Consider the following 23341-nt stretch of genomic DNA (forward strand, 5'->3'; position numbering starts at 1 on the left):
GCTCGTCGAATGTGTTGTACGTCACCGTGTTCTTGACGTTCAGAATTTCGGACAAGATTTGTGTGACCGTGTGTATGCAAGACAAGTTTGAGCCAACATCCGTTGGAAAAAATCCATGGATTTTGTTGTCGGAATGTCCGATCGTGTGTACGGGGCATAATAGTTCATTTTTAAGTCATGCCAAGATGGATTCCTTGTCACTCTATCTTTTTATGTTTAATCTCTTTATTAAAGCGGTTGTATGCCCTGACCAAAAAAAAAAAAACCTGTAAGGCAAAGGCATAATAAGCTAGTATGAGCACCGCCGGGCCTGCAGAGCGCATGTGCCACTGACGTTAGCGGCTGCATGCAAGGTGAATATCTCCTAAGCCGTACAGGTTTAGGAGATATTCATTTTACCTTATAGGCTTACCTGTAGGTAAAAATGTGCAAGAGGAGGATACAACCGCTTTAAGTATTTGCAGACAAATACAAGTTTGCAATACAAATTCAGATTGTAACTTAACAAATGTATTGTACATCCACCTTATGATAAGCAACATACAGTGTAGAACAGAAGAAAAATATATAGCTTTAAACAGTGGTTACATGAAACCGATACCATAGTGTCCAGTCCTACAGGTTATCAGAAGCCACTGGACTACATTGAAAAAACAGTAGATGCAAGAAGAAAAGGGTATGCGCCAAGATGAAAACCAAACAGTAATATCCAATTCAGCTGGCTTTGTCTTGCTATGTTAAAATGAACCTTCAGTATTTTTTTTCATCTTTGCATCTATTAAATCTTCTGCCCTTGTTGTTTTAACTTTTGGATAGTAAAATATTTTTTTTTCTGCCAGTAAATACCTTATACAGCCCACTTCCTGTTTCTTGTCTGGTAATAAGCCTAGGCTTACGACATCATGCACATGTTAAATTTGGTGTTATCACTCTCACTCTCTCATACTGGTCACTGGAAGTTCAACATATATATTATAATATTTTTATTTATTTATTTAATTGACCCCCATGTGATAGCATTAGACACCCCTAATGTCTCTACTGCCCTCTTCTCCAGCTGACCGAGCACAGGATTGTTCTAGATCAGCCGTGCACCTTGCTTTCTAGTTTGGGTTTTCAGAGGTGCTCAGTGCTTCGGGTTGACAGTACTGCAGCAGTGATCAGGGAATGGATTTTCCCCAATTCTCTCCCACTCGCCGTCCTTATGGTAGTTGTGGTCCTGGGCTCCTGGGAAGAGTGGGGTGGGTTAGGGGGCAGCATTTGCCGTTCATTGAAAAGTAATAAGACAGCTCCACAGCTGCCAAGATCACTTTTACGTACAAGCCCAGAGCCTGCAGATGAAAACATTTTATACGGGCTAAATTTTAATTAAAACGGGCTCACAAATGCTACTACAGACTGGAAATATTCAATATGCAATATTCATGTGCAATGTTTTCATTTTTTACCTGAAGAACAGCTTTAAAAATGTGCTCTAAAGGCTCGTTCATACTATCGGTTGGGGGTTACCTGAAATTTTACCCCCATCACTTTTGGCAGTTATAGCGCCCACAGAACGCAACTCATTCAAGTGAATGGGGCTGATCTGCAAGTGACCCACAGCCGCATGCAATGCATGCGCTTGCGGTGCTCTAGTATGGGATTCAAGGGGTTAAAGCAGGTGGTGAGTTAGGCAATACAATGATTCCTCACCGCGTGTGAAATGTTCTCTGAAGAGTGATCCAAAAGCACATAGCTTTCCTTCATGGACTCAACTGGGAAAAGTGGTCTCTCTTCCACACTTGTGCTTGTATACCCGCACTGGAAGATGACTGCAAAACCGCTGGTGTAGGCCATGTTGGAGGAAGATGGTTTGTAGCAAGTAGATGAAGTATAATAATGAGCATTAGGTTTGTTATATTTGGGAACATTAAAATATTGCTGATAGTAGAACACCGCTTGCGCCAACCATAGCACTGATGTATGAGGCCATAATCTGTTTATTCAGATTTCCATTGAGTATGAAACGCTTGGTTATTATCCCCCTTTTTTTTTATTGCAGTGTCCATTACAACACAACAGCATCTAAATTAATTTCACTCAGGATGTCAGCAAGATTCTAAAGTATATTAATATTGCATTGACAAAAGGCATTTTATTCGAGCGTTTAACAACGAAAAGCTCAGGCGACAAATGTCCTGCTGTGTAAGAAGAATGTAGTTATTAAAAATTAGATTAGCAGAGTTACTCTGAGAGGAACGAGGAAATTGTACTTGGCAGGTGATTTCCTTGAAGTTGCTCTGTGGTGGTATGGTTGGATTTTAAAAGCTATACTTTACCTATTAAAACTGCGTCAATGTTAAAATGCTGTAATTGATGACAAAAAAATGATATACCATACACTGTTCTCTAGCTAGGTCAACTTTAACCACTTGACAACTGGGCACTTAAACCCCCCTTGTCTTGTGACCAGACCATTTTTAGCTTTCAGTGCTCTCACACTTTGAATGACAATTACTCAGTCATGTAATACTTTACCCAAATTAATTTTTTGTCCTTTTTTTCATACAAATAGAGCTTTCTTTTGGTGGTATTTAATCACCTCTGGGTTTTTTATTTTTTGCGCTATAAATGGAAAAAAGACCAAAAATGTTTTAAAAACAAGCATTTTTCATTTTTCTGTGATAAAATTTTGCAAATTATTAATTTTTCTTCATAAATTTTTGCCACAATTTATACTGCTACATATCCTTGGTAAAAATAACCAAAATCAGTGGATATTATTTGGTCTGTGTGAAAGTTAGAGAGTCTACAAACTGTGGTGCAAATCATAAAAAAATGATCACGTGATGTACTGGTGGCCTCATTTCTTGCAACACTAACAAGCCAGGAAAGTACAAATACCCCCCAAATGATCCATTTTGGAAAGTAGACATTCCAAGGTATTTAGTAAGATGCATGGTGAGGTTTTTGATGTTGACATTTTTTCCCACAATTCTTTGCAAAATGAAGATTTTTTTTTCCCTCAAAATTGTCATTGTAATAGGTTATTTGTCTCACATGGCATGTGTATACCACAAATGACGCCCCAAAATACATTCTGCTACTCCCCCTGAGTATTATGATACCACATGTGTGGGACTTTTTCACAGCCTAGCCACATAGAGAGGCCCAACATGCAGGGAGCACCATCAGGTGTTCTAGGAGCATAAATTACACATCTAACTTGTTGACTACCTATTACACTTTTGAAGGCCCTAGAGCACCAGGACAATGACACGTGACACTGATGTGGCACTGATGACAGGTGGCACTGATACGTGGCACTGATGGCACATGACACTGATGTGGCACTGATGACAGATGGCACTAATACGTGGCACTGATGACAGATGGCACTAATATGTGGCACTGATGACAGATGGCACTAATACGTGGCACTGATGACACTAATACATGGCACTGATGACACATGACACTGATGTGGCACTGATGACAGATGGCACTGATGACACGTGACACTGATAACAGATGGCACGTGACACTTGGCACTGGGGACAGATGGCACTGATAGGTGGCCCTGGGCACTGATGGCACTGATAGGTGGCACTGGGGACAGATGGCACTGGGGACAGTTGGCACTGATAGGTGGCACTGGGGACAGATGGCACTGATAGGTGGCACTGGGGACAGGTGGGCATGTGTGTTGTCCATGTTAGTGTTCACTCACGTTTCACTTATGCTGCAGCTGCAGGTCGCTCTCCCTCCTCACACGCGGCCTCTGTTTGAGGAGGAGGAGTCGGCAATGAGAGATGATCTGATATGTTTACATATCAGATCATCTCTCATTGGACACTCCGATCGAGTGCTAAATGGCCGATGTGATTGGCCATTTAGCACGATCTGTGATTGGCTGTGTCCAAGGGACGACTGGGGGGGGGGGGGGGGTGATGCTAGAACAGCAGAGGACACTACTGTGGGGGTAACGTGTGAGGGGCGGAGGACACTGCCGTGGGGGACAGCTCTGTGTGAGAGTGGGGGGGGGGTTCAGAACACTACTGTGAAGAGGCATAGGACACTGATGTAAGAACGGGAGAAAAAAGTTGGAGAAAAACGTAATCTGTGTGATGCTTTGTAACAGCACATCGCACCACCCTACACAATGCATACACGCACTAGCATTTTTGCATGCAGGCTGATGTGAACAAGCCCTAGTTAACTGAAAAACAAAATTGTTTCTTTGTTTTTTTTATGTTGTTTTTTGTTTTTTACATTTTTCATTCTTTTTCCTTAAAGTGAATCTTCACTTAAAAAAAGGAAGTTCTGCTCATTCTTCTCCTCCATTCCTCCTCTGCCTGTGCTGTAGAATACATTTTTCCAGGATCGGGTACCTATTTCTCACAGGTACCTACTCCTACTTGTACTCTTCCCACCTAGGCGAGAAGAGTGGAAGTTCAGCCCCTTGTATCCTCCTGGGACATGTCACACCAGACTGTGGGACCATTTCGAAAATGCGCCGTGTCTCACGCATGCACAGTGGGGAGTCGGCTGTGAAACAACATGAAGTCACAGCCAGCTTCCCACAATCGAGATGGCAGTAGTGGGGACCCAAAGAACGATGAAGACCATGCTGGATACCTGGGCTGGAAAGTGTCTTTTTATTAAGCCAGCAGTTACAGTATTTGTATTTTTTTTTTTTTTTTTTTTCTTTTAAAGACCAGATTTCCTATTTAAGGCTCAATTCACATCTATGCATGTTGCTTTTGAGCGTTTCTACTGTGCTTTTTGCATTTTTGATTACGCGATTTTACAGCACAATTTGCATTTTGCTTCTTTTATATTTTTTTGTCAAATTTGTTGCTGGGCAGATTAAAAATGCAAATCGCAGGAAAAACATACTACATGCTTTTCTACAGCTTCTCCATTGAAGTCTATTAACCACTTAAGGACCGGGCCTCTTTTGACACTTGTCTACAAGTTAAAAACATTTTTTTTTTTTGCTAAAAAATTACTTAGAACCCCCAAACATTGCTCCCACTCTAACGATCGCCGCGATACCTCACATGTGTAGCTTAAACACTGTTTTCATATGCGGGCGCCACTTACGTATGCGTTCGCTTCTGCTCGGCGGAACAGGGCGTTTTACTTTTTTTTTTTTTTTCTTTATTTTACTTTTTAGTTTTTATTTTTACACTGTCCTTTTAAATAACAAACATGTTATACTTGCTCTGTGAAATGGTTTTGCACAGAGCAGCTCACCGGCGCTCCTGGCTCCTCCCTTCTGCCGTGTGCCTACACAGCAGGCAGCTGCTCTGGGGGCACCCAACCAGGCACGCTCCAGACCTGCAGGTTTGTGCGTCCATTTACACATGAAGCCATGGCTCGGCCCTGCCTCCTCCATCTCCTGATTGGCTCACTGGCTGTGATTGACAGCAGCCAGCTGCTAAAAGCCAATCAGGAGTGCAGGTCCGCAGAGAGGCAAGTCTCTTGTGGACATCGCTGAATCGAGAGGGGGCTCAGGTAAGTATTGGGGGAGAGGCACTACTGCACACAGAAGGTTTTTTACCTTCATGCATCAAATGCACAAAGGTAAAAAAAACTTGTGCCTTTAGAACCACTTTAAGTACAGGATATGTGCGGAATTTTTGTGGAGAATAAGGATATCATTTTGCGTGGCCCGCTGTCTTCAGTTCTTAGAACAGTTATGCAGATCTAAAAAAATCAGGGGTCTTTATCATGATGCTTGTTCTGTGTTAGTGGTGGAAAATATTCAAGTGAGAATTTACTATGACAGCCAAGCAACGGACATTTGTAGAGTAAGTTGCCACCTATGTTTTTCCCTAGAAAAGTTCCTTTAGTAATTGATCACAGAAACCAAGTTCCCCCACTCATCTCTTGTTCCATCATTGATGTAAAATCCCAACAACTCCACAATTAATATCACAATATCTTTTGGTTTGTTCTGGCTTAGAACATCAGCTTGTGTTTGGAATTAGTTGTGATCTACTGGTAATGCAATGTACAGTATTGTCAAGTGATAAAGGGAACCAACTATGACAACTTAAACCAATGGAACTCTGTTATGCAGATGCTGTTTTTGGAATAGAATAGCTGGCCTTACTAAGTAATTGACTTTTGCTGACCTCCTCCTGCCTCCACACCCTTGTTGGTCCATTGCGGTAATGGATGGCCTTTCTGGCCAGTACTGGAATATATGAGCTGGGAGAGCTTGAGACTCCATTTTGTAAGCTAAAGCTCTTATTTGCATAATGGAATGCTCAGGACTCCTGGGACTTTCAAGCCCATATCTAAAAAAACACACATTAGAATGGTCTACTAAATGCTGCTGACTGTTACAGATTTCTGTTTGATATGTCTGTTTATACAATTATAATTTCATATAGCAGAAACAAAACATAAAATTAACTTTTAGTTTTTCTGCAAATTCATTTAACAGCCATAGTATCCTTAGCTGTTATGTCATAAAGCAAAATCAAGTCCCCCGAGTAAAAAAAAAAAAGCTAGTATATGGTAGTAATAGAGCCAGTTACAGTCAGATACAGCAAACCTTGCACATTTGTGTATATGTGTTTTATGTGCATTTACATGCATACCACATGCACGCATACACGTGTTAAATCTTCGGATATGTAGGGCCCCGGACACTGCTTTACTCTACTTTTTTGAATGCCACTAAATGGGGTTTGCGTTTTTTTTTATTTGCAGACACAGCTGTGTGCATGGCCTCGTTAAATCCTATAGTTCTGCATTTAGTTGCATAGAAATCTATAAACTGTACACATCTGAACGCTTCATTTTAGACACCTGTGTGCATGAACCCTAATGCAGAAGAGACATATAGGAGGTTATTTACTAAAACGGTGGTGAAAAATCTGGTGCAGCTCTGCATAGAAACCAGTTAGCTTCCAGGTTTAAGCCTAGGTTCACACTGATGCAGGTTTGAAATCGTGCGAGTTCAGCTGAACTCACACAATTTCAAACCCGCATGTCAGTCTGACTTCGGGAGCGATTTCAGAGACATCTGTGCAGGAACTACTTTTGGGAATCGGTGCGGCGCCGTAAAGTCGGCATCACACCGATACGGACGGTGCCGTTTCCGGCAATAGGTGACGTTTTGACATGTCAAAACGGCCCGATGTGAACGTGGGCTTAATTGATCAAGCTGAAGTTAGAAGCTGATTGGCTACCACGCACAGCTGCACCAGATTCTGAGTGCTCCAATTTTAGTAAATCTACCCCAAACTGCCTTAAAAGCCTGCCTTAACGTTAGCAAACTTTTTTTATTTATTTTTTGTTAAAGTTCCACTTTAACACACGTCAACACACAGGCGGGTTTCTATGTGTAGTGTGAATGAGAGATTTGAACTATTAATGGGCAGGCTGAATGTACCAAATTGATCAATCAACTTGGGTACAACCAGCCTGCCAGATTAGCTTTCGGTTATCACAAGCGGCTGCTATATATTCGTTAGCAATAATTACTGTCTTCTCCCAGCGGGGATGGCTTTCCCTGCCCCTCTCCCTGCCTACCCCCCCGCCAACCTATCTGAGTAACTTAATAAATATATAATTTTTTTTTTTTTTATTAGAAAAGTAAAGGAGCAACATAAAACAAGTGTGATATTTGACACTTTTTTTCATGAACCAACGCACCAATATCTGGTTTTGATGGATGTAGTAGCAATTCTCAATGAATTTTCAAGGTGCTTCTCAGATATTTTGGTTTTAAGTTTGTTCTTCATCCTTAAAAAGGAACAGCTCACATATATAAGTAGGCGCTGACAAAAACTGATGGCATGAATAATGCGTGATTGTGAAGAGTGGGATATTTTTTTTTGGGAAGATAAAACTTATAAAAGTCTAATAAAGAGCCACTGTCACATTTATTATTCAGCCGCATGTGTTCACTAAGTGTAAATGCATTTTTACAAAAAAAAAAATCCCCCCAAAAAATCAACATTTTTAAGTAAATTTACAAATTTGTGTTGGCCCACATTCATAGCTGTCATGGGCCGCAGGTTGGACACCCCTGGTCTAGATTACTAATCCTTTAGAACTTTGTTAACCCCCCCAAAAAATAAAAAAAACTGATCCTGTTTCCTTAAATCAGTGGTCATCAACCCTGTCCTCAGGGCCCACTAACAGTCCAGGTTTGCAAGATAACTGAAATACATCACAGGTGATCTCATTTGCTGCTCAGTGATTGCAGTATTCTAGTCTGCATCTATCCAAGGTAATACATAAAACCTGGGCTGTTAGTGGGCCCTGAGGACAGGGTTGATGACCACTGCCTTAAAGCATGTTATACAGCACAGCGTTTGTGCTGTGTCATTTGGCCCCCTGTATCACCTGTAATACCTGTCTGATCCTGCCTGGCTGTGCCCTTCCCCTGTATGCTGACCATGATATAATATCATGGCTGCTGAGCCCTGACACTGTTGTCGGTGTACATCTCCCTGTCATCCGCAGCCCTGCTCTGTCTCCTGTGTGCTCCAAAATCAACCCCCCCCCCCCCCTTGCTCCGGCTGCATTCATTCTTAACATTAAAAGCTCCCAACCCCCCTGTATTAGAACAAGAAGTTCCCCTGTGTCTGTGTTATATCATAAATATGCTTATCTGCACTGATAACACAGCGTCTTCCTGCGATCATGTGACTTCTTGGCTCTGTCTCTCCTCCCGGCTGACATCTGCAGCAGTTCTTGGCCCTGCCCGCTGGAACTGTCAGCCGGGCAGAGGAGAGGAGAGAGGAGGTAACTGATTGCAGGAAGACGGTGTGTTATCAGTACAGATAAGCATATTTATGATATAACACAGGGGAACTTATTGTTCTAATACAGAGGGGATGGGAGCTTTTAATACAAGTGGCTTAACAACCACGTTAAATCTCTCCATCTGGAACAAAGTATGTAGGTATTTTTAAAGCCAATGCCAATTTCTTACGGAGACCATTAACCATGAGATTAAATCTTGTTTTCTTTTGTCTTCCAGATTGATATTTTTTACCATCAGGAACTGAAAACAAGTCCAAAGATGGCAGCTAATAAACCTAAGGGGCAGAATTCCTTGGCATTACATAAAGTCATCATGGTGGGAAGTGGCGGTGTAGGAAAATCTGCGTTAACTCTTCAGTTTATGTATGATGAGGTAAACACAAGAGAGACAACTTTGCACTTTTATTTATACCTGGAAGCAAGTTTTGGCCCTTTGGTCGTTGCTGAGTTACATTTTACATGGTATATTTTTTGCTTAAAATTAGGAATGGATTAGCAACCTTATCAAGTTTTACAGTTGTCTGTGCCCTCGCTGGGGAGATTCTCCCTCTGTCAATATTCAGTGGAACAAGGGAAATCCAAAATTTTGAGCTGTCACTGGAACAAGAAGTTTTCCAATGGGAACACTTGTTGCTGTGTCAACTGTCTAAGGGAGGATTTCCTAAAGCTGGCCATACACTAGTAGATTTTGGAATGAACGTTCATATGACCATTCGTACCAAAATTTGTATGAAAGTTCTCAGTACACTTGTCACTGCAGCTGAAAACAAACATTGGTTTGACCTTACTAATGATTAGAAAATCAAAAGAAATGTCCAAAGAACATCTACAGGTGTGTTGCAAGCTTTACTTTGGAGAGATTTTCTCTTGTTTCCTGTTGTGTTTCTTGGACAGAGGTGTAGGGAAATCTCCCCAATAGGGACACAGACCGAATAAAAAAGTTTTAACCTTTCCCTATTCTGTACAAAAGTTTTGGCTTTGAATATACTTTATCATTTTTCACAGCAAAACATGCTTACTGCACTGTATTGAATTTGAGGGCTGTGGCACTGCTCTTCCTCTTACATATCTTAAAAGTAGTGGATGGTAAAAAACGTTTGGCTCATATTGGTGGTGATATGAATTCCGATGTGTTTTATGTTAGGTTTTGGAGGTGACCCCTGCATAGTCCCTCCTATTCTGATTAGGACTAAAGCCTAGTACACTGAACAAAAAAAAAAAACTGAAGAGCTTAGGAGGAGCCACTGTACTAACAATTCAATGTTCAATGAATCTCCCCTGCTGAGCTATTGTGTTCTGACAAAAGGATTGACCCCCCCCAGCCAGAACACACCGGTCAGCAATTGGCTTTTTCGGTCATGCCCCTTTGACAGAAGACGGCTGACTGGTCGGCTTCTTCCAGTCCAACTGCCATACACATGGGCGGAATGTTGGCTGGTTTCTATTGAATCGCCGATATTCGGCCCCTAAGTGCTCTACTAGGACTCTTAAACATGAGTGCGGAGGGCCGTACACTGCCAGTGTTCATCATAGGTGTCTGCATACAACAGCAGCCTGTACAAATCAATGACAGGCTGACAGGTGCTGCAGCAGTACAGATGCAATCACATATCCGCTACATGTGTACAGGGATTGATCAGCTGCCCTGGACACAAACAGCTTGTGTCCGGGGGCCACTTATTTGTCCTTGTACGCATGTAACCCCTCATATGTGCAGTTATATCTGTAGAGCGGTGGCGTCTGTCATCCTGTATGCTCTGAACTCTGGTGGTGTACAGCCCTCTTCGTCTGTGTGAATGAGCCTGTAGACTTGCTCTCAACTAGGTGATCATCTGAGGAATGGGGCACTCGGCAATTATGAGTATTACTATAAATCTAGGTGGCATTTGTTTTAGTTTAGCTTATCAGACTTGCATATGTTTTCTAGTTTGTAGAAGACTATGAACCAACGAAAGCAGACAGTTACCGCAAGAAAGTTGTGCTGGATGGAGTTGAGGTCCAGATTGACATCTTGGATACTGCTGGTCAGGAGGATTATGCCGCTATCAGAGACAATTACTTCCGCAGTGGAGAGGGCTTCCTCTGTGTCTTCTCCATCACAGAACAGGAATCCTTTGCTGCTACTGCAGACTTCAGGTGGGTTTTATTTGTTTCGTCCAAAAAAAGTAATAACATAAAGAGATTTAATGGAGTCCGTTTTTTTTTTTTTTTTAAACATATATAGCCAATTCATTTGTCATGTTCAGTTAAGATGACCATTGATGACACATAGCAGCTTATTACGGACACTTAAACCAGAGCTCTCCAAACTCTCTAAGCAAAGGGCCAGTTTACTGTCCTTCAGACTTTAGGGGAACTGAACTGTAGCCAGTGGGAGTAGAAAATGACTCCGCATCAGTGGGAGTAAATAGTGCCTCAGGCTTGGTGGTTGATGAGCGTAAAAAAATTATAAAATGCCTCTGGTCAGTAAGAAGAGGAATAGTGCCCCATCATTGGTATTAGTGAAAGGAATAGTTACCCTTTGTTGGTATCAGTGGGGTGCCCCATCATTGGTGTCAGTGTAAGGAATTGTGCCCCATCTTTGGTATCAGTGAGAATAATAGTGCCCTGTCATTAGTATTAGTGGGAGGAATAGTGATCCTTTGTTTGTATCAGTGGGGTGCCCAATTGTTGGTAATAATGGGACAAGTAGTGCCCCATAGTTGGTGTCAATGAGAGAGATTGTGCCCTGTTCTTCGTATCAATGGGAGTAGTAGTGCAACACCATTGATGTCGGTGGGAGGAATAGGGCTAGATAAAGGCAAGCTGCTACATCTGTCCCACAGGCCCCAGTTTAGAGGCCACAGAGCTAAAGGAGAAGTAGGGGGCCAAAGCTCTTTTTCAGAACGAAGTGCACTCTTGTGACCTGTATTCAGTTGACAGCAGGCTAAAGCCCACTGCTGGCAGACGACACTCAGCCAGTCCAGACTCTGTAGAGATCCCAACTTTAATGTCGGGATCCACCAGGGTGCTTGGTTCAGCAGCTGCCTCAGCCTATCAGCGAGCCACTGAGAGCCTGAACCAGTCACTCCAGTGATTGCTGGAGTGGCGAGCAGAGAGCCGGTGATTCACAGTTACAGCTCTCTGCTCAGAGTGGAAGGGAGAACTGAGCGATCAGCTGTCTTTGATCATGCAGTTCTCAGTGTGGAGGTGGTGGGAAACAGATGCTGCATCCACCAAGGTGAGTTTATGTTTTTTTTCAATCCTAAACTTCTCTTTTAAGCAACCTACTTCATCTAGACAACTGGTTCACAAGTATGAAATTCTCGTGTTCATGTCTACAAAGTGACAAGATGCACAAAACCCACTGTATTAGTTTTACATTATTTTTAATAGTAAAGTATATTAGCACAATGTTGCTATCTCCAAATGATGTGTTTGCAGGGAAGTTAACAAACTGTATCAGGAAGTCAAAGCAAATGGACAATACAAAAATGGCCCAACATTTAAAGGTCCTTTGTAATACATATGGTTTATTAAAGAGTTTATACAGTCCCTGTTTTTCTTCCTTTTTTTTTTCTGTCCGTGTTCTGTTGAGGAGGATTTCATATCCTTTTTGTTCCAGAGGCGCATCAGAAAGTGAAATGAAATCTGTCCAAAGTGAAAGGAAATCCTGTTAAGCTATGTACCTTACAATCTATTCTATTTTCAATCACCCATATCTATGTTTCCATTAATTTTCTGTACAGCCGGACAGGCCAGCTTTTCACAGTTTTAATTGGATCAGGTTTCCCCATCAGAAGATTTTCCCTCACTTCCTGTTCAGTAACAACTGTAATATTTTAGGTTTCCTATTATTATCTGTCCTAAAAACTGAGCATGAATTTCTTTCCTTTACTCTGCTAAACCTTTTCAACTTTTTATAAACCCCTCTGTTAGTGATGTGACAGAACTTCTACACAGGGAGCTCTGGTACCTGTTTCATGTAAACACACTTGGGTAGCAGTGATGATTTTGGCGGTACGGTCAGTTTAAAACAGCTTGTGCCTTTATTTAGGTAAACTTTGCAAGAGTTTTGCTAAGCTTTCCAACTGTTGCACCAGATTCAAGTAGTCCTCATTGCCACCATTTTTAAAATCTGTCACTATGGGCGCAACTGATTCTAAAGAATTCTTGCCAGTTCTGAAAAAAGCAGACTGGCGTTAATTAAGACAAACTCTGACTTGATATACAGAGGGATGCCACTGCTCAGAGTGGCGCATTTTGTGCTGGGTAGCTGTCATGAATATATATAGGGCTATTGGAATTGGTATACATATCTACTCATACACCCACACAGGATAAACTGAATGAACTGATGTCTTTATTCAGCCTTACCAATGATGAAACCTTAACCCCTTAGTGACTGAGGGTAAAACAAATGCTAACCTCCCTGGCGGTATGATTATTTTGGATTTTAGGTGCTGAAAGCGGTACCATTATTTTGCATGGAAATTTGGCGTTTTATATTGTAGGTCTGTAAATCTTAACAATAACACACTTAAATCTGTCCAAACCAGAGTCTAGTAGATATCCCGGGTATGATAAAGTTTGAAACACAAAAACATAAATTATAATATAATAAATAAATAATAATAAAAAAAAAAAAATAGTAATAAAATAAATTTCCCCACAATTCACTATCGCTCAATTCTGCAAGTGTTCTAATTTATTATCGCTGTTTTCTAGCTGGTCTAAAGCCACTTTTGACGTAAAGGGACACTTTTTGGTTGCTATGGACAATCTCCAGTTTCCAGGCAGAAAGAACAGTGTATATCATGTAAAACTGCATGCAGGGCATGGGACAAAGCACTGGGGACAAAAGGGATGTGAAATCATTTCATACAGTACTGTAATCTGTAAGATTACAGTACTGTATGTGTTATGATTTTTACTTTTTTTTTAATTTGCCGCCAGGCTCCGCCCCCGTGCGTCGCGCCGCTCGCAGGGAACGGAGCCTGGCACGGAGAGGCTTCGGAGGAGGACGGAGCCCTCGGACACTGCGGGTGGCATCGCAGGATCCTGGGGCGGCGTTACTTACCTTGTCCCCGGGATCCTGCGATGTCACCCGCAGTGTCCGAGTGTGGCTCGGGGTTACCGCTAATGGTACTGAATTTTAACCCCGAGCCACACTCGGGAAAATCGCCAGGGAGGTTAATCCTGAATTTTGCAACTTTGACATGTTAGTAAAACCATTAACAAACAAGATTCGGTGCTGCTACCCATGCACCAAAATGTCAGCAGAACTCATGAGTGCTTGATTCACAGTCGTTTCTAAGAAGTAATCCATTAAGATGTTCCGCACCAGTTGCTGCTCTCAAAAATCTTCATGTTTATTGGAAAACTACAGTGTCCAAATGCAAATAAAATCAGTTGACGCGTTTCAGCCTTAGTCAGGCCTTAGTCATAACTACATCAAAACACACTATTTCAAAGGTTCTATCACTAAATGCCATAGACTCCACCCATCAATAACCTTATTTGATTGCAAATGATCAACAGGAGAGAGGGCAGCTCTAATAACTACAGGGTATATGTTACTAAACTTTACTGACGAATTGATACAACAATATACCTTGAAGAAATATACAAATGTGTACAAAAAAATAAAACCAATAAATCAATTAATGTCTGTCATGGAAGGTGAAGTATATGTTTAAGAATACCAGAAACATCCACAGAGAGAGAAGGCTAAGGGGAGGTTTTATTTTTATTGTACATGTTTTTTGTATATTTTTTTTTAAAGTATGATATTTTGACCTTGACCCAAACACTAATCCTGGCACTGACCTAGATCAAACATTGTTCTAGCTATTTTTTTCTTGGTAAAAATGTGTATTAATGTGCATAACGAAGCCAAGGAAAAATGGAAAAATCTCCAAATGGCATCAAATCACAGATTAGACATTCTTATAATATGTCAAAAAAAGTTAGATTTTATTTCCATCATTTACACTTTCAAAATTACAGAAAACAAAAAAAGGCGTCTGCAAAAGTTTGGGCACCCTGCAGAGTTAATATCTTGTACTGCCCCCTTTGGCAAGTATCACAGCTTGTAATCGCTTTTTGTAGCCAGCCAAGAGTCTTTCAATTCTTGTTTGAGGTATCTTTGCCCATTCTTCCTTACAAAAGTCTTCCAGTTCTTTGAGATTTCTGGGCTGTCTGTCACGCACTGCTCTTTTAAGGTCTATGCATAGATTTTCAATAATGTTGAGGTCAGGAGATTGTGAAGGCCATGGCAAAACCCTTCAGTTTACGCCTCTTGATGTAATCCCCCGTGGATTTTGAGGTGTGTTTAGGATCATTATCCATTTGTAGAAGCCATCCTCTCTTTAACTTCAGCTTTTTCACAGATGGCATCAAGTTACCATCCGAAATTTGCTGACATTTTATTGAATCCATTTTTCCTTCTACTCGTGAAATGTTCCCTGTGTCACTGGCTGCAATACAACCCCACAGCATTGATTGATCCATCCCCATGCTTAACAGTTGGACAGAGGTTCTTTTCATTAAATTCTGTGACCTTTCTTCTCCAAACGTACCTTTGCTCATTTCGGCCAAAAAGTTCTATTTTAACCTCATCAGTCCACAGAACTTGTTTCCAAAATGCCTCAGGCTTGTCTATATGTTCATTTCCCACGTTCATACGCTGATTTTTGTGGTGTAGACGTAGAAGAGGTTTTCTTCTGATGACTCTTCCATGAAGACCATATTTGTACAAGTATCTCTTTATAGTGGAATAGTGTACCACAACTCCAGTGTCTGCCAGATCTTTCTGGAGGGATTGTGCAGTCAAACGTGGGTTTTGAATTGCTTTTCTCACAATCCTGCGAGTTGTTCTGTCTGATATTTTTCTTGGTCTTCCAGATCTTGCTTTAACTTACACTGTTCCTGATGACTGCCATTTCTTAATTACATTCCGAACAGAGGATATTGACATCTGAAAACGCTTTGCTATCTTCTTATAGCCTTCTCCAGCTTTGTGAGCGTCAACTATTTTCCGTCTCAGTTTTCTAGACAACTGCTTAGAAGAACCCATGGCGCTGATTGTTGATGAGTCTGGCCATTTAAAACCTATGAGATTGACATCACCTGGTCTTCCCAGACGATGATTGAGAACAATCCATGATACTGGCAGGTCTCAGCTTTGCAAAGGGGGCAGTGCATGCTATAAATTCTGCTGGGTGCCCAAACTTTTGCAGACGCCATTTTTTTGTTTTCTGTAATTTTGAAAGTGTAAATGGTGGAAATAAAATCTAACTTTTTTTTACATATTATAGGAATGTCTAATCTGTAATTTGATGCAATTTGGAGATTTTTCCATCTTTCCTTGGCTTCATTATGCACATTAATACACATTTTTCCCTGGGGTGCCCAAACTTTCGATCCCCACTGTGTGTGTATATATATATATATATATGTATGTGTGTGTATGTGTGTATATATGTATATATGTATGTGTGTATATATATATATATATATATATATATATATATATATATATATATATATATATATATATATATATATATATATATATATATATATATATATATAAAATATAAATGGCTGTGTTGAGTTATTTTGAGGGGACAGCAAATTTACACTTATACAAGCTGTACACTCACTACTTTACATTGTAGCAAAGTGTCATTTCATCAGTGTTGTCACATGAAAAGATATAATAAAATATTTACAAAAATGTGAGGGGTATACTCACTTTTGTGAGATACTGTATACAGCATATGCGGCCCCACGGATAAAAGCCCACTTCTGTAAGGCCTCATATATGCGTACTGTCAGCGGGAAGAAGTTAAAATGGTACTGAACCGCAAGGCGGTTTATCTTTTTCATCTTATGCAGCATCATAATATCCCCAGATTCCTTCTTTCCCTAGATATTTATAAAGCCTTCGACACTTTGTCATGGGAATACTTGCAATTTGTCCTCTCTCGTTGGGGTTTTAGGGAATCCTTGCTGACTAGGCTCTATACTCGGCCCCTACAGCTAAGGTCAAATATGCAGGGTACTTTTCAGCACCCTTCGCTATCTATAGGGGCACGAGGCAGGGGTGCCCCCTTTCCCCAGCCTTATTCCTCCTGGCTTAGGAACCCTTAGCACTCGCGCTTCGCGCAGACCGGAATGTGACAGGAATCCCTGTCATGACATGAGTTCAAGCTAAGCCTCTTTGCTGACGACGCTCTTCTGACCCTGACAAATCCCCTTACTATTCTCCCCAACTTGTTATGCCTCTTGACACATTTCTCATCCATTTCGGGCCTTCATATCAACTTAGAGAAATCTATAGCTCTAAATGTTTCCCTGGACCCTAACTTGGTAGAACGCCTGCAGTCCCACTTCCCTTTTCATTGGACAACCACCTACATTGAATATCTGGGAATCCGGCTGACCCCCACTTACTCTTCCCTATTCTCGGCTAATTACTATCTCCTACTGAGATCCTTGACCACTCTTCTGCAGACTTGGCAATTCCCACACCTGTCCTGGTTGGGTCGAATCCATTCTGTTAAGATGACGGTCTTACCAAAATTTCTGTACTTTTTCCGCACAATACCTGTAGGAGCCCCTCCACATTTTCTCCACCTACTCCAGAGCAGAATCATGAGCTTTATCTGGGCTAATAAACGCCCTAGAATTTCTGAGGCCACCCTTTTTACACATAGACAGCAAGGCTTTTTGGGAGTCCCCCATGTCTCTAGGTACTATCTGGCATCTCAGATCTCCGAATTATCACTACTCCATGCTTCCTCCAATGTTCCTCTATGGGTGCTTCTGGAGCTCCCTAATTGTGCCCCCCTTTCTTTACAAGCACTTCTTTGGCTCCCCCAGAAACTTCGACCAACTTCATTGAGTCCTCTCATGTTACATAGCTTAAAGTTGTGGGACTCAGTTAGATAATCAAGCTCCCTTACTGTATGTCCCCCTTCCTGCCCCTGCTGCCTATTACAAATAACCCATTGTTCGCCCCGGGTCTCAACCAGCCTCAGGTGTTCGCTTGGTGGATCTCACGGGGCCTTACCCAGGTACACCATCTGCTGACTACACGTACTTCACCAACGTGGTCTGCATTCCGCGAATACCATGACGCTCCCCAGGCAGAATTCTTCCACTTTCTTCAGATCGAGCACTGGATAGCTATGCTCCGACGTACCTCCTCCTACCCATTCCAGATTTCCGCTTTTGAACATATCTGTCTTCAGGTTCCCTGGGCCTTATCTCCACCCTCTACGCAGCTTTGAATAGTCGAACATCTCCCCCCTCACTCTCTTATGTGTCCCAGTGGGAGTGAGATTTGAGACACGGGATCGATCCGGTGGATTGGAGCAAGGCCTGGTCTTCTGTAGCTAAATGTTCCTTTTAATACTGCCATCTTGGAGGCAGCATACAAAGTTCTATTGCGGTGGTATTGGGTTCCAGCATGTATTGCTCATGCCAACCCAACCTCTAGTGATCGCTGCTTCTGTGGATGTGGCCATCGTGGGGATTCACACCTGGTGGACCTTTGGACCTGGTGGGTTTCTGGTCCAGAGTGTTTGACATGTTGTTTTCCCTGTTCCATTTAAATGTCCGTAAAGAGGCCAAATTTGCGCAATTACATTGCCCCATACCTGGTTTGTTTGCTCGTCAGCAGAGACTGGCAACCTATCTGTTCATAGCGGCCAAAAGGCCAATTGCTCAAGCATGGAAAAAAAACACAGTCCCTTTTCAAGAAGTGAAAAAACCGCTTGACGTCCATGATGGTCAACAAACAAATATCTGGTATACTGAAAGACAAGCACGCCAAGTTCCTTAAAGTTTGGGAGCCATGGCTGGAGTATGCCTTCCCCGAACTCCCTCTGGCTAGTATAGATCGGCTCTGACTGGTTTCTCAGATGGCCTCGGGTCCCCCTCCTTTGCCCTTCTCCCGCTTCCCCACTTTCCCTTATTCTCCCCCTATTTTTCTTACTACTCTCTGTTCTTTTTCTTTTATCAAGGCTCTCAGACCTTTTTTTTGATTGCCAACAGAGGCTCCAGATGATCTTAATGCAGAGTTAAAGCACTTTGTCATGGTTATTCCTACACTTATAGGGGGTTACCCCAAATTACATATGTTGCACTTAGAACTTCTGTGACTGTTAATCAGGAGGCTACTCTCCTCGGTTTATGTTGTATTTCCTTTTGTTGTTTTTGTCTTTTATGCGTCAATTCTAGCCTCTGCGTGGGCAATCTAGGTGCCTTTGACGTTGTTGTATTTTTAACACTACTTCTGCAATAAAAAAATAATTATTGAAAAAAAATGGGACTGAACTCCTCCACCCATCCCATGTGTTTTTTTTTTTTTTTTTTTTTTTTTTCGTTTTTTAATTTTTTAATTATTTTTTTTTTTTTTTTTTTTTTTTTTTTTTTTTACACCTTTTACCTGTATTGCATGATTATCTTAATACATACTCGGACAGCAAATTCAGCATTGTCTAGCTGCTATACACTGTTACACTGGGTGATATTGTCCAAGTTCTATACTGCCATTTTGGTCCTCTTCAGCTGGATGCTTCTTCCAGGTTCAGGCAGCAAGCTGTAGGTGACACACCAGGCCCATCCTGCAGTCTCCTGGGAGATGTGACATGAGTATGCCAGGAGACTGCTTGACCAAAAACAAATGAAAACTTTTGGGCAAGAGGAATTGGGGTTGAAAGAAACAAACTCCATTTTTGGAGTTAAGCTCCACTTTAGTAGCCCAGACTTTACATTAGCGGTTTTTAATCCATCTAGCCAGAACCAAAAAAAAGCTGTGTTATTTGAAAAAGCGACCCTGTGGTGGTAGGGTCATTTTAAAGGCACAGCAACACATAAGATGCCCAGACTCCAGGAGGCAACAAAGCACCAGTCTGTGTCTGCACCAATATATTTGCAAAGGTATACTACAAATGTCCATTTTTTTAATTACTGGCCCAGTTTATAGGTAGGTTCTCTTTTTCTATTGCTCCTATTCTGTGTATTTCCCCACCACCATGCAACTTTCTTTTGCTAGTTCTAACCTGTCTGCAGCTGTCAGCTTCAGGAAATTCTTTGTGCTATTGTGATAGAAGTAGTGAGTAGCATACTCTATGACACTGAAGTATCATATATGGCTAGAGAGGGTGTAGTGGAAAATCAGAAACCTATTTGGTTATTCTAGGAATTACTTTCTTTTATGATAATAAATAATTAAAATGTCGCGTTTCTGTGATGTAAAAAAAATGAGACAAAGATAAATTCAGAACTTTTTCCACCTTTTAATGTGACGTATAAACTGTACAACTCAGTTGAACAACAAACTGAAATCTTGTAGGTGGAGGGAAGTAAGAATAAAAAAACTAATACTTTGTTGAAGCACCTTTTGATTTTATTACAGCACTCAGTCTTTTTGGGTATGAGTCTATCAGCATGGCCCATCTTGACTTGGCAATATTTGCCCACTCTTCTTTGCAAAAACTCTCCAAATCTGTCAGTTTGCGAGAGCATCTCCTATGCACAGCCATCTTCAGATCACCCCACAGATTTTTAATTGGATGCAGGTCTGGGTTCTGGCTGGGCCATTCCAAAACTTTAATCTTCTGGTGAAGCCATTGCTTTGTTGATTTGGATGTATGCTTTGGGTTGTTGTCATGCTGAAAAACGAAGTTCCTCTTCATGTTCAGCTCTCTAGCAGAAGCCTGAAAGTTTTGTGCCCATATTGACTGGTATTTGGAATTGTTCATAATTCCCGCTACCTCAACTAAGGCCCCTGTTCCAGCTGAAGAAAAACCGCCCCAAAGCATGATGCTGCCGCCACTAGGGCTGGGAAAAAAATCGATTTGAATCGAGTTGAGAGGTCAAATCGATTCAAATCTTCTTCTTCAAATCGATTTTTTTTTTTTAGATTTTTTTTTTTTCCTTCTCACCAGCACCGCGCCGGTCCTGAGGAGCTGCGGGCGTGATTTTTCAGGCGAGGCCGGACGCTGTGCATTAGGCGAGGTAGTGGGCGAGGCTTAGATCTGTTGGTGGAACGCCGCTGTGTATTGGAGGGCTGTGATGTCAGGAGGAGGAGGGGGTGGGGGGGATCACAGGGACAGTCCCGGGCTGCAGAGAGAGAGAAAAGGGAGGATGAGTGCTGCCTGTATGGGTGTATTGGTGTACTTCATGAGATAACCATGTGATCACTGCAAGAAATCATCCATCAAAAGAGAGAAGTCACATCCCATTCCATATATCCACTCTTCTTTTATATCATTACCATACATCATCACACAGCACTGTGCTCAATATATGACAATACCGCCATATGACATCCCACAGCAATGTGCTCATCACTGTATACTGACACACTACATCACTGAGTGATGTAGTGTGTCAGACTGTCAGTATATACAGTGATGTAGTGTGTCAGTATATACAGTGATGTAGTGTGTCAGTATATACAGTGATGTAGTGTGTCAGTATATATACAGTGATGTAGTGTGTCAGTATATATACAGTGATGTAGTGTGTCAGTATATACAGTTATGTAGTGTGTCAGTATATACGGTGATGTAGTGTGTCAGTATACGGTGATGTAGTGTGCCAGTATACGGAGATGAATTGTGTCAGTATACGGTGATGTAGTGTGTCAGTAGTGAATCGAGTTTTTTTATTAAAAAAATCACAGATTTTTTTGGGGGGGAAAGTCTCCCAGCCCTAGCGGCCACCATGTTTCACTGTGGGTATAGTGTTCTTTTGGTGATGTACAGTGTTTTTGCGCCAAACATATCTTTTGGAATTATGGCCAAAAAGTTCAACCTTGGTTTCATCAGACCACAACACATTTTTCTCACATGTTTTTGGGAGACTTCAGATTTAGCCAGGCTTGGATGTTTTTCTTAAGAAAAGGCTTCCGTCTTGCCACTCTACCCCATAACCCAGACATACGGAGAATACGGAAGACTGTTGTCACATGTACCACACAGCCAGTACTTGCCAGATATTCCTGCAGCTTCTTTAACCACTTCCCGCCCGGCCTATAGCGGATTGACATCCGGGAAGTGGTTCTGTTATCCTGACTGGGCGTCATATGACGTCCAGCAGGATAACAAGCCGCGGCGATCGGTGGAGCGGTGTGTCACCCTGACACACCACTCCACCGATCTTGGTAAAGAGCCTCCGGCGGAGGCTCTTTACCACGTGATCAGCCGTGTCCAATCACGGCTGATCACAATGTCAATAAGAAGAGCCGTTGATTGGCTTTTCCTCACTCGCGTCTGACAGACGCGAGTAGAGGAGAGCTGATCGGCGGCTCTCCTGACAAGGGGGGTCTGCACTGATTGTTTATCAGCGCAGCCCCCCTCAGATCACCACGCTGGACCACCAGGGATCGCCACTAGGACCACCAGGGAAGGGGCAACATGTGGACATGTGGATGGCCAGGTATGTACCCCATGGCCATCCACATGTGCCACATGTGCCCAATGTGCCCAATCTGTGCCAATCAGTGCCCACAAATGGGCACTGATTGGCACCATTATGTTTCAGTTATGCCCAGCAATGCCACCAATCAGTGTCATCAGTGCCACCTGTCATTGCCCACCTATCAGTGCCACCTATCAGTGCCACCCATAAGTACCCATCAGTGCCACCCATATGTACCAATCAATGCCGCCTGTGAGTGCCCATCAGTGCCACCTCATCAGTACCAACTCATCTGTGCCCATCAGTGCCGCCGTATCAGTGCCTGTCAGTGCAGCCATATCAGTGCCCGTCACTGAAGAAGAAAACGTACTTATTTACAAAAAATTTTAACAGAAACAAAGAAAAACTTGTTCTTTTTCAAAATTCAAAATCTTTTTTAATTTGTTGCGCAAAAAATAAAAACCGCAGAGGTGATCAAATACCACCAAAAGAAAGCTCTATTTGTGGGAACAAAATGATAAAAAATTTGTTTGGGTACAGTGTAGCATGACCGCGCTATTGTCATTCAAATTGCGACAGCGCTGAAAGCTGAAAATTGGCCTGGGTGGGAAGGTGTCTAAGTGCCTGGTATTGAAGTGGTTAATGTTGTAGACCTCTTGGCAGCCTCCCTGTTTACTTCTAGTATTTTCATCAATTTTGGAGGGACGTCCAGTTCTTGGTAATGTCACTGTTGTGCCATATTTTCTCCACTTGATGACTGTCTTCACTGTGTTCCATGGTATATCTAATGCCTTCGAAAAAATGTTGTACCCTTCTCCTGACTGATACCTTTTAACAATGAGATCCCTCTGATGCTTTGGAGCTCTCTGCAGACCATGGCTTTTACTGTAGGATGCGACTGAGAAAATGTCAGGAAAGACCTACTAGAACAGCTGAACTTTATTTGGGGTTAATCAGAGGCACTTTAAATAATGACAAGTGTGTACTGACTCCTATTTAACTTGAGTTTGAATGTGATTGCTTAATTGTAAACACAGCTACATCCCCAGTTATAAGAGGGTGTGCACACTTATGCAACCAAGCACATTATTTTCGTTTTTTTTTTTTCATTTTTACTCTCCCCCCCCCAACCTTAAAAAGATTTCAGTTT

At 42.0% G+C, this 23341-nt stretch overlaps 1 protein-coding gene across 1 annotated transcript in view; it reads left to right on the forward strand.

Annotated features, from left to right (window-relative positions):
• RALA (RAS like proto-oncogene A) overlaps window positions 1-23341 on the forward strand; it is a 111736-nt gene that overhangs the window by 71629 nt on the left and 16766 nt on the right. The window contains exons 2-3 of the mRNA XM_073630526.1: window positions 8990-9145; window positions 10700-10908. Of these exons, the coding sequence (XP_073486627.1) occupies window positions 9032-9145; window positions 10700-10908 (323 nt within the window). The 5' untranslated portion in view covers window positions 8990-9031. The remainder of the gene's footprint in view (window positions 1-8989; window positions 9146-10699; window positions 10909-23341) is intronic.

Source organism: Aquarana catesbeiana, linkage group LG05, assembly GCF_042186555.1.
Source record: "Aquarana catesbeiana isolate 2022-GZ linkage group LG05, ASM4218655v1, whole genome shotgun sequence".
NCBI classification, from domain to species: Eukaryota; Metazoa; Chordata; class Amphibia; order Anura; family Ranidae; genus Aquarana; species Aquarana catesbeiana.